This window comes from Musa acuminata, chromosome BXJ3-7 (assembly GCF_036884655.1).
Source record: "Musa acuminata AAA Group cultivar baxijiao chromosome BXJ3-7, Cavendish_Baxijiao_AAA, whole genome shotgun sequence".
Taxonomy (NCBI): domain Eukaryota; kingdom Viridiplantae; phylum Streptophyta; class Magnoliopsida; order Zingiberales; family Musaceae; genus Musa; species Musa acuminata.
Window position 1 is genome coordinate 37,761,374 of NC_088355.1, and position 11,967 is coordinate 37,773,340.

General features: G+C 38.2%; 1 protein-coding gene across 1 annotated transcript; it reads left to right on the plus strand.

Annotated features, from left to right (window-relative positions):
- The first annotated feature begins 1,265 nt into the window (after positions 1 to 1,265).
- LOC135642794 (squamosa promoter-binding-like protein 15) lies at positions 1,266 to 6,995 on the plus strand. The gene is made up of 11 exons (XM_065159232.1): positions 1,266 to 1,469; positions 1,564 to 2,343; positions 2,650 to 2,843; positions 2,922 to 3,769; positions 3,853 to 3,927; positions 4,180 to 4,287; positions 4,372 to 4,489; positions 4,660 to 4,795; positions 4,884 to 5,025; positions 5,151 to 5,753; positions 5,991 to 6,995. The coding sequence occupies exons 2-11, from the start codon at positions 1,700 to 1,702 to the stop codon at positions 6,417 to 6,419; spliced, it is 3,297 nt and encodes a 1,098-aa protein (XP_065015304.1). The 5' UTR covers positions 1,266 to 1,469; positions 1,564 to 1,699; the 3' UTR covers positions 6,420 to 6,995.
- The last annotated feature ends 4,972 nt before the right edge of the window (positions 6,996 to 11,967 follow it).

The following is an 11,967-nucleotide window of genomic DNA, read 5'->3' on the forward strand; positions in this document are numbered from 1 at the left end:
ATCTCATTGACTTACCTGACTAAGGAGAGATAAGAGAAAATATCTAATATCTCATTGATCAGTTCACATAACTAAATGGAGATAAAGAAAAATCTATAATCTCTCAATAATAACATGTACTCCCATCTCCTATTATATGTGTATATACGTATTTGTACATTGTGTTTTAGTTTATAGGAGGTCATATCTATTTATAAACGAGAGTAGAGAATTTAGGATAAATAATTATGAGAGTTCTTTCTATCAAAGTCGATAACTATCGAATCATATTCGTAATATATCTAACTTAATTATAACTATATAAAATGTCACATAATTTAACACTCCAAAGCTTATTTATTTAGGTAAAATCATAAATAACTCATAAAATTAACATAATATATCATAAATTTAGTAAGACCCTTCTTAAAAAAAAAAACAAATAATATAAAATATAAAAATAATGTATAAATCTAAATAATAAAAAAGATTACATAAGACTTTGAAAAATAATATGCACACAATGGTAATGAGATTAAAATTAAAAGAGAGAAATATTAAAGAGAAAAATACAATTAAAGTAAGATAAATAAAAATCTAGATATATCTATTTACAATATTTGTTTGCTGGTGTTGGTGTATTAAACTTAGTCGATATCTCATTTATATTGATTTGTCTGTGACATACTGAATCTACTTACGAGATTTAGTTATTATAAAAATTTTATCTAATCAAGTTGGTAAAAAATCATAATATTTAGACTGAGTTCAAGTTTTATCTAATAATTTTTTAATCTAAAATATTGATCTAACGATGATATTCTAAATCCATTATCAAATCCATTTATCAAATTTTTTCACCATTTATTAAGGGCTATAAAGTAATGAGATTAAATCTAATCTTCATCATTTAAAATTTTTGAAAAAAATATATCATAATATTTATTTTTGAAATATGATAATATAAAATTAGAATATCATGATTGATCCTTTTATCATGTTCAGAATTTATAGAATCTATATTTATAATTTATATTATTTATCAAATATTTATTAATATATTTATTGTGTGATCTAAGTTAAATGCATATTTTAATTTATTTCTCTTTATAAATTTAAAAATATATTTTGAAAAATATGTGGAGGGAAATATTATTATTTTTAATTGATAAAAAATAATTAAAAAAACGAAGAGGGGCTGATCGGTAAAAGCATATATGTTGGGACCGCACCCAAATAATAGACACGCAAATAGCGGCAGTAATACGCGTACTCCTTACCTTTCGCTCCACTCCTCTGGGCCTTCGCCGAAAGCCCTCGTCTCCTCCCCAATTTACGGCTTCTGCCACCCCGCGGCGAGAAAGAAAGAGTAACTGAAGAACGATTCTTTGTTTCCCCTTCGCGTGGGTCGAGAGTTCGGGCTGTGCGGACCGATCTATGTAGATTTGGTGGCGCTTCTCTGGAATTTATGGGGCAGAAGAGAGTATTCGGTAAGTGAAGGGTGATCTTTGGGGGAGGGAGGATTTGGTTGGTTTTGTGAGATAGATGATCCTTTTCTTGATGCGTTGCTGGGTTTTCTTGCAGTTGCTTAGGTCGGAATCTGGCGGAGGAAGTCTGGATCGGAGGCGAAGGCGAGGAAAGGTCCTTCTCTTTGCCCTCTTCCTGCTCTCTATTGGGTGGCGATCGAGGAGGAACTTAGGGTTTGATTTGGTCGCGGGAAATGGAGGGAGAGGTCGGTGCGCAGGTCGCACCTTCCGTCTTCTTTCGCCAGAACCAGGCCCTCCCTGGATCCTTCCATGAGGCGCCACTGCTCGCCAAGAAGCGAGACTTCCCGTGGAAGAACAATCCCAACTTTCCTCACGGCCAGGAGCAAGAGATCCAGCGGCATCGGCTGTTGGGCTCTTCTCTTCCGAGCCACGGCGGTAACTGGAACCCCAGGATGTGGGATTGGGATGGCGTGAGGTTCACGGCGCAGCCCTCGACCGATGCATCGGAGGTCCTCCACCTGGGGTCCCAGCCGTCACATGCGGCTGCTGCCGTGGTCGACCAGAGGAAAGGGGATGAGGGCCCGAAAGATTCGACTTTTGGCAGGAACTTGGCAGAGGATGACCAGAACCTATCGCTGAAGCTGGGAGGCGGAGCTTACACGGGAGACGAGCCGGCGGCGAGGCCAAACAAGAGGGTCAGGTCCGGCTTGCCAGGGAGTAGTGGCAACTATCCGATGTGCCAGGTGGATGATTGCAAGGCGGACCTGTCGAGCGCCAAGGATTACCATAAGCGGCACAAGGTGTGCGAGGTGCACAGTAAGACTGCCAAGGCACTTGTGGGGAAGCAGATGCAGAGGTTCTGCCAGCAGTGCAGCAGGTAAGATGGATCCGTTCGAACTTTGCGTTTTCTCTGGTTATCATTGTAATTCATATCAGGTGTATCTGGCTCGTCTGAACTATGAACTTGGATATTTGGTGTCCGTGGAACTTGTTCAGCCTGTTGCTAAGTTTCTGAAATAGGATTGACACGATTGTTCCTTTGCTCCTTTGGAAGTTGTTGGCATTTATAAGATTGTTGGAATTTGCATCATTTGTTATGCGACCATAGAGTTATATATATGTCTTATAAGTTGTCAGTTTTACCATCTGTAGACATCTGATCTTGTGATATTATGTGTTTTAGATTTCACCCCCTTTCTGAGTTTGATGAGGGGAAGAGAAGCTGTAGGAGGCGGCTAGCAGGACACAATCGTCGCAGAAGGAAGACACAACCAGAGGATGCTTCTTCTAAACTATTGCCTCCTAGAATCCAAGAGAGTACGACAAATGGAAATCTTGATATTGTCAACTTGTTAGCGATATTTGCACACCTGCAAGGTATGCTGTGTTGCTTCGGAGATAGGCATTCCATGTCATGCTGAGATTTTTGCTTCATCTTTGGTATTCTGACTGCAGGTAATAATCAAGTTAAACCAGGTAGCATCCCTCCTCTGCCTGATCAAGATCGTCTTGTCCAACTAATTAGTAAACTAAGTGCTCCAAACAATGCGAACCCTTCCTCAAGATCATCTATACCTGTTGGAAGTTTTGATTTGAATGTATCTCAAGTTCCAGCACTGGAGTCATTTGAACAATCACTGAAGAAAAATAGTCAAGAAAATGCACCATCCACAACGGACCTGCTGACAGCCCTCTCTGCCGCGCTAGCAGCATCTGCTCCTAATGACCCTGTCTCTCTCTCACAAGGGAGTAGTGAAAGTAGTGGCAATAATAAGGCCAAGATCCAAAATGCCGAACCACCCACTGATGTTAATTCACATAATAAATCAACTCATATCCATCCTTCAGCGGGGGTCCTTACAAAAAAATGCACTGATCGGTCTGGGGTGGAAGTGCCTTGTCGGGTTGTTCATAAAGCCCGTCAAAGTTTACCTTTGCAGCTTTTTGGTCCTGCTGATGATGAGAGTCCCACAGAACTGGGATCTATGGTTAAATATCTTTCCTCTGAAAGTAGCAACCCTATGGAGGAGAGGTCTCCTTCATCTTCTCCCCCAGTTACAAAGAAGCTATTCCCTTTACATTCAACCATGGAAAGGCAGAAATATGCAGAAGCATCAGAATGTCAGGAAGACAATGCAACCATTGAGCTAAGTGTTAGCCATGGTCGAAGTGCACAGCTTCAGCTCTTTAAGGAGTCAGATACACTACTTGAAGATGGGGCAGTTCCAAGTGTCATGCATCGAGCAGGTTACAAGTCTTCTGGTTCAGATCACTCTCCCTCTAGTTCAAATTCTGATGCTCAGGTAACATACATTCTAAAAATGCATTTTTGAATGTTTATACTATTCCATCTAATTTGCATATTTGCACTGACGTGGCTAAACAGGATCGGACTGGGCGAATAACATTTAAGCTCTTCGGCAAGGATCCGAGTTGTTTTCCGGATACACTTCGTACTCAGGTAGTTTGAAACATGGTTCGTCTTACCGTTGTGTACCGATGTACTGACCAGCCGTTGGTACGGTATGTACTGACACATGGTATGGTATGTACTGACAAATCAGTATGTACTGTTTATATCGGTTCCCTATCGGATCGGTACATACCACCCGTGCCAGGTGGTATGTCACAGTACGGCGATGTTACATACGTCTCCCATGAACATGCCTCTATTGAGTGCTAAAGTAAACACTTATAATTCCTGTTATTGCAGGTATTTAGTTGGCTCTCAAACAGCCCATCAGAGATGGAGAGCTACATTCGGCCTGGTTGTGTGGTTCTATCTATTTATTTATCAATGCCATCGATTGCATGGGAAGAAGTCAGTGTCTTATTCTTTCATGATTCATTTGTTTTCACACTTTACTTCAGCCTTTAGTGTTCTAAAGATTAAGTTGGTTTTCAGCTTGATGATGATCTTCTTCAGCGTGTCACTTCACTAGTTCAATATTCTGATACTGAGTTTTGGCGGAATGGGAGGTTTTTAGTCTCTACAAATAAACAGCTGGTGTCACATAAGGATGGTATGCTTCCCTAATCCATCTTTATTCAAGCATCTTTTTTTTTTAGTTTCAAGTATTGTAATGCTCATTGAACCATCTTTGTTGAAGTATTCTAATTGTCAGATTAAAAATATGACCATGATAGTTAAATTGTCAAAATTAAATAACTATATAATTGGTATGTTTTACAGGGAAGATTCGCCTGTCTAAATCTTGGAGAGCTTGGAGTGCTCCAGAGCTGACATCAATATCACCTGTTGCCATTGTTGGTGGGCAGGAGACTTCCCTTGTTCTAAAAGGTCGCAACTTGACTGTTCCTGGCACCAAGTGAGTTGAGCTTCACAATGCTTGTTTGTCCATTAAAATGCTTGTACTACCCAATTCATGTTGCTCATAATTTAGTTTCATTATGCAGGATCCACTGTGCTTATATGGGTAAATACATTTCGAAAGTTCTTTGCTCAGCATATCCAGGCACCATATATGATGATTCCTGTGTGGAAAGGTTTGACTTTCCAGGAGGATCTCCAAGGGTTTTTGGTCGATGTTTTATTGAGGTGATCACTTTCAATTGGGTCTAGATGATATAGCAGTAAATTGTTCAAAACATGACCTTACTGCTTTTTGGAATATGCTGTTCAATAACCCTTGCTCTAGACTAAGTTTTGAATTTTATACTCAGGTCGAAAATGGTTTCAAAGGGAACAGCTTTCCTGTTATCATCGCCGATGCTAGTATCTGTCAGGAATTGAGAGCCCTTGAATCAGATATTGATGAAGATGTTCAGATGGCAGATGCCATCCCAGAGGAACAAGTTCAAAGTAGTGTGCAACCCAGGTCGAGAGAGGATGTTATGCATTTCCTAAATGAACTTGGTTGGCTGTTCCAGAGGACTAATGCACCATCGAGCGTGACCTTGCTGGATTTCTCCATCACACGGTTTAAGTACCTATTTACATTTTCAGTTGAGCGAGATTGGTGTAATCTTATCAAAACTCTTCTAGATATTCTAGTGGAAAGAAGCATGAGGAATGATGCCTTAGAGCAAGAGTCTTTGGAAATGCTTTCAGAAGTTCACCTCTTGATCAGAGCAGTTAACAGAAAGTCCAAGCAAATGATAGATTTGCTTCTCCATTATTGTGTATGCCATGGAAAAGATGCAACGAAGGTGTATCTATTTCCTCCAAACATGTCTGGCCCTGGTGGAATGACTCCATTGCATATGGCTGCATCTATGCTGGACGCAGAGGACATTGTTGATGCACTCACTAATGATCCACAAGAGGTAAAATTAATTCTTATGTAGCCAGATAAATCCTCTCCTGCACTTGTATTTTTAGATACAACAGCACGTGCCATGCTGCAAATGAACTAAATAACTGCAATTGTGTGCCAATTTTGGAATGATGCAGTATTAAAGGTTGCTTTTTTCTCATTTGTTCCATTGTGTATGTCGTCATTTAAGTTACTTTTGAACCGTTCGCATGGAATTTCACTAATCTATTTATCTCTAATTTGTTAGGTTGGGATCAATTGCTGGAACTCGATACTGGATGACAGTGATCAGTCCCCCTATATGTATGCTACTTTGAGGAACAATCTTTCTTATAACAGACTGGTGGCCAGGAAGCTTGCTGACAGGACAAATGGTCAAGTGACCATATCGGTTGTAGGCGGAGAGATATCCATGGACGAGCCATGGGTAGGACTGAATAGGCATGGGACTTCTCAAACTTCACAATTAACATCTTGTGCACAATGCGCTTTAATGGGGGCTCGACCTCTTAGACGAACGACATACTCTAGGGGGCTGCTTCAACGCCCTTATGTCCATTCGATGCTTGCAATTGCTGCAGTTTGTGTTTGTGTCTGCTTATTTTTCCGAGGCTCACCACAGATTGGTTCTATTGAGCCATTCAAGTGGGAGAATCTAGACTTTGGCCCAAGATAGCTTTGAAGAATGGAGTAGTTTGTTCGGATGTCATGTTGCAGATAATCTTATTCTGTCATATCGCTGAAGGTGCTGTCATTTTGGTTTTGACACTGGCACCTTAGATTTTGATACAGGAAGTGGCAAGTGAAGCCGAGACAAAGCTTGATGTGAGTTGTTTGGTGAAGAAAGCACCTCTTATGATCCTATTTAGCGAAATCAGCTCGAGGCTCCACTGGAAGCTGGAAGTGTCATGATGGCAGTAGAGTGGAGTTCTGCGGAAGAATGAGTTCCTTCAAACACACGAAGCAGAGAAAGAAGATCAGAATGGACTTAGGAAGCTGTCGTTGCCTGTATTCTGAAGCAGTCGGTGTTGTGTTGTGGTCCTGTCTATTTGTTGGTCTTATTTTTTTTCCATGGATAACACAGCACAAGAGGTCAATGAGTTGGTCTGTAATAACCCAATTGTCTTCATGCTTGGTGGCTTGTTGAAGCTGGTTACAGATTGGATAGACACCATGATTCTTTTGTTCTGAAGCAGCATCTGCTGACACAAAAATATATGGGGCACAACACACCCTAACAGCTGGTTGGCAATGTATGTATCTCAACATTATCTTCATTTTCATCTCACTTCTCTGGATGAGTGCCAATCTTGACATGCACGAATCCTATCTTTGCTTGTGATTCCCTATTTCATAAAGGATAGCTGTTGGCTGCCATTAATTATTAGGGTTATCATCTACCTACAGCAAGGCGTAGGTGTCTTCAACCTAATCCAAGGAAACAGAAAAGGAAAGGAGTGGGACCCAAGGCATCAAGCCACCACTGTTTCTTTGTTCTTTAATGGAACCCAACCTTATCTGTTCCAGTTCATATGCTTCACGTTCGCCGTTACAGCCAAGTGATGGTTCCTGCATCATCCCAACCAATTCCTCACCCCCTTTATTGGCTGTATACCCTCTGCGCACGGAGTAGTAGTAGTTGGAGAGAGAGAGAAGATTGAGCTCAATTTGCCTTACTTGATCATTTTCTCTCAGTTACATCAAAATAGACATCACCCATAATCGTTGGTATTGACGATGAGTCTTTATGCCATGGTCGAAGAGTCAGCACGGTTCGATTTGATCTCGAATATGTAAGGCTGCCCACATTGAGAATAAGGTGGAAGAAACGAATATCATCATAATCTTCTTCCACGATCTCTCATAAATCTTATCTTCCGAATTAACCTTTCATCTTCGCAACTAATACTCTAATGTTCATATATTGCTGCCCCTCGTTCCAACGTACTCGTTGGCATATCACACTCCTGTTCTTAATCAAGTGCATGACACTCAAATACGTTAGAAATCACTTAAACTAACTTGTGTTTCTAAATTGTTATAATAGAAACACAATAAAAACTGATGCGGAAACAAAATAACGTACCTCTAGCCATTGTCGCAAAGAATTTCTACAGAGATTTCTTCTTGAACTTTAGTAGGGTCAGAACTCTCGCTTTAGATGGTGTAGAAAAGCCTTTCGCTTCAAAGAGATGATTGAGCCCAAGGACCAAAATTCTCATATATATAGATGTTCTCCCATCAAGAACATTTATTATTACCGATTCATAACGTTCAAGAATTAATTCAAATTTGTAACGTTTGAACCATAATGAAGAACTTTAATGATATTAAATATTTAATTTAATAATAATAGTTTCATGTATAAAGAATAAAAAACTGAAATCATTTAAACCATAATTAATGAAGAAATTCATGATAATGAATTATGAATCTTAATGATAATAATTATATTATTATTATATTAGATATTTAATAATAACGGTTACATTCTCCCACTTGGTCTATACGTTTATCTTAATAATTTGAATTAATTTTTTTGAACAACTTTCTTAAGAAATAAATACACGAATCATAGCGATAAGTCCTCTAAGAGCGAGTATTATCATCCATGTATCATGATGTATTTAGTTTCTTAATCTTAATATGATAATATTACTTAATGAATAAACCTTATGTCTATTCTTGGTCCAATAATAATATATTTTCTCAAAATAATGTGCACTGAGAAAATTGCATAATATATAAGAGTTTCAATATCATTACAAAGTGGAACCAAGTCCCATTTTCTCTACATGATCCTTGAATTTCAAAGGTGGCATGCCTTTAGTCAAAGGATCAGCAATCATTAATTCAATGCTAATATGCTCAATAACCACTTTCTTTTCCTTTACACGTTCTCTTATGGCTAAATACTTAATGTCGATGTGTTTACTTCGACTTCCACTTTTATTGTTTTTACCCATAAAGACAGCATCTAAATTATCACAGAAAATTGTTAATGGCTTAGAAATAGAATCCATGATTCTAAGCCCAGAAATGAAACTCTTAATCCATACACCATGTGAAGTAGCCTCAAAACAGGAGACAAACTCAACTTCCATGGTAGAAGTAGCAGTCAAGGTCTGCTTAGTGCTTCTCCAAGAAATAACTCCACCGACCATCATAAAAATATATCATGATGTTGATTTACGAGAATCAACACAACCGGCGAAGTCTGAATCTGAGTAACCAATCACATCTAGATTGTTTGTATGTCTATATATAAGCATGTAATCTTTGGTTCATTGTAGATACCTCATCACTTTCTTTGCAGCTCTCTAGTGGTCCATACCTGGATTACTCTGATATCGACCTAGCATCCCCACAATAAATGCAATATCAGGTCTTGTATAGACCTGAGCATACATAAGGCTTCCTACGACAGAAGCATATGAGATGTTTTTCATTGATTCCCTTTCAAAGTTGTTCTTTGGGCATTGGTTCAAATTGAACCTATCACCTTTCACAATGGGAGCAGCACTTGGTGAACAATCCTTCATTCGAAATCTTTCTAAAAGTTTATCAATATAGGTTTCTTATGATAGACCTAAAATGTCTTGAGGTCTATCTCTATGGATCTTAATGCCAATGACATAAGATGCTTCACCCATATCCTTCATGTCAAAATTTTTAGAAAGGAATTGTTTCACCTCATACAGCAAACCCTTATCGTTGGTTGCAAGCAAAATATCATCTACGTATAAAACAAGGAAACATATTTTACTCCCACTAACCTTCTGGTATATGCATTGATCCATGGGATTTTCAACAAATCCGAATGAAGAAATCACTTCATGAAATTTAAAATACCATTGGCGGGAGGCTTGTTTTAACTCGTATATAGACTTCCTAAGCTTGCAAACCAAGTGTTCACCAACACTAGAGGAGAAACCTTCAAGTTGTTTCATATAAACCTCTTCCTCTAGATCTCCATTAAGAAATATCGTTTTCACATCCATTTGTTGCAATTCAAGGTCAAAATGAGCAACTAATGCCAAAATTATACGTAGAGAATCTTTCTTAGATATAGGAGAAAACGTCTCCGTATAATCGATTCCCTCTTTTTGAATAAATCCCTTTGCAACAAGTCTTGCCTTGTATCTCTCAATATTGTCTAACGAATCTTTCTTAGTTTCAAAGACCCATTTGCAACCAATAGCCTTTGCTTCATTAGGCAACTCTACAAGATCCCAAACTCCATTGCTCATCATGGAATTCATCTCTTCTTTCATGGCATCATGCCATAAATTTGACTCTTTACAACTCATGACTTGTGAAAATATTTCAGGATCATTTTTGGCTCCAATATTATAATCAGATTCTTGTAGATATACAACATAATCACTAGGAATTACTGATCTTTTATTTCTAGTAGATCTTCTTAATGTTGTACCAATGGTTCCTTGAGGAACTTATGGTTCAACTAGTTATTCAGGAGCTTGTTGTAATTCCTGAACTGCTTGATCTATTAGAATACTATCAACAACTTGTGGAATTTCAATGATTGGTTGTTCAGCACTAGTTTATACTTGAGGAGTGCTATGAACTATAACCAATCTATCATTTGATGTGGAAGGTTGAGATTCTATATGATCATGTGCAGAAACTATGTTCTTGAAATAATCGCTCCCACTAATCACATCATCCTCAAGAAATTTAGCGTTTCTTGATTCCATAATCCTAGTTGTGTGAGATGGACAATAGAACCTGTAACCTTTGGATTTTTCGACATATCCAATGAAATACCCACTAACAGTCCTCGGGTCCAGTTTCTTCTCTTGTGGATTATATATCCTGACTTCAGACGGACATCCCCAAATGCGCATATATCGTAAACTCGGTTTCCAACCTTTCCATAGTTCAAATGGTGTCTTTTGGACAGCCTTGGTTGGAACTCGGTTTAATATATACACAGCCGTCTTTAGTGCTTCAGTCCACAAGAACTTAGGAAGACTGGAGTTGCTAAGCATACTCCGCACTATGTCTAATAATGTTCGAATTTTCTTTCTGCAACACCATTCTGGTCTGGAGAACCAAGCATAGTGTATTGGGCAATAATCTCATGTTCTTGAAGAAACTTAACAAAAGGACCAGGTGCTTGTCCATTTTCAGTATATCTACCATAATATTCTCCACCCCTATCTGATCTCACAATTTTAATTTGCTTACCACATTGATTCTCAACTTCAGCTTTAAAGACTTTGAAGGCATCCAATGCTTCATTTTTGTTATGAAGCAAATATATATACATATATCGTGAGTAATCATCTATAAAGGAGATGAAGTATTTCTGACCATGTATGTCTATGTCTGGACAACATATATCAGTATGAATTATCTCTAATAAGTCTGAACTCCTATTAGCACCCTTTTTGGACTTATTGGTCTCCTTTCCCTTAATACAGTTTGCATAAGTCTTAAAATTAGTAAAATCAAGAGTACTAAGTACCTCATCTTTAACTAATCTTTTAATTCTCTCTATGGAGATATGTCCTAATCTCCGATGCCATAATATAGAGGAGTCCTCATTAATATTACACATCTTAATGCCAACGTGAACATGCATTGAACTTTTAGTATTATCATTTTGTAATAAAATACGGTAAAGACCATCAGATAAAATACCATTCCCAACACAATCAGATTTATGTAATAAACGAAATAATGTGTCTTTAAAATTAAAGGAATACCCAAATGGTACGAGTCTGGAAACAAAAATTAAGTTTCGTGAGAAACTTGATACATAAAAGGTTCTTTCCAATTTTAAAACAAAACCACTACTTAAAGTTAAAATGCATGTTCCAATTGCTTCCACATGTGAGCCCATCTTATTTCCTGATAAGATGCTTTGCTCACTTCCCACTGGCTTCCTTAGGTTTTGCATACCCTGCAAAGAGTTTGCAATATGGATTGTTGATCTAGAGTCAATCCATCATGTGTTAATATTAACATTGACCATATTAGATTCATAACATACATATGAGGTTGGTTTACCTTTCTTTTCAAGTCATTGTTGGAATTTCGTGCATTCCTTCTTCACGTGTCCCTTTCTTTTACAAAAGAAACACCTTACTTCTTTCTTGATATCAGCTTGGGGTGGTATTTTACCTTTTCCCTGCTGATAAGCTTTCTGATTGGCTTGATGTTTGTCAGTTTTGTTCTTCCCTCGAGTGGTTACTACC

Bases quoted from the DNA above. Each gene is read 5' to 3' on its own strand.
- LOC135642794 (XM_065159232.1), top strand. From the start codon at position 1,700: ATGGAGGGAGAGGTCGGTGCGCAGGTCGCACCTTCCGTCTTCTTTCGC. The intron at 4,490-4,659 runs GTATGCTTCCCT...TATGTTTTACAG, and splicing joins GCTGGTGTCACATAAGGATG to GGAAGATTCGCCTGTCTAAA. The intron at 5,754-5,990 runs GTAAAATTAATT...CTAATTTGTTAG, and splicing joins TCACTAATGATCCACAAGAG to GTTGGGATCAATTGCTGGAA.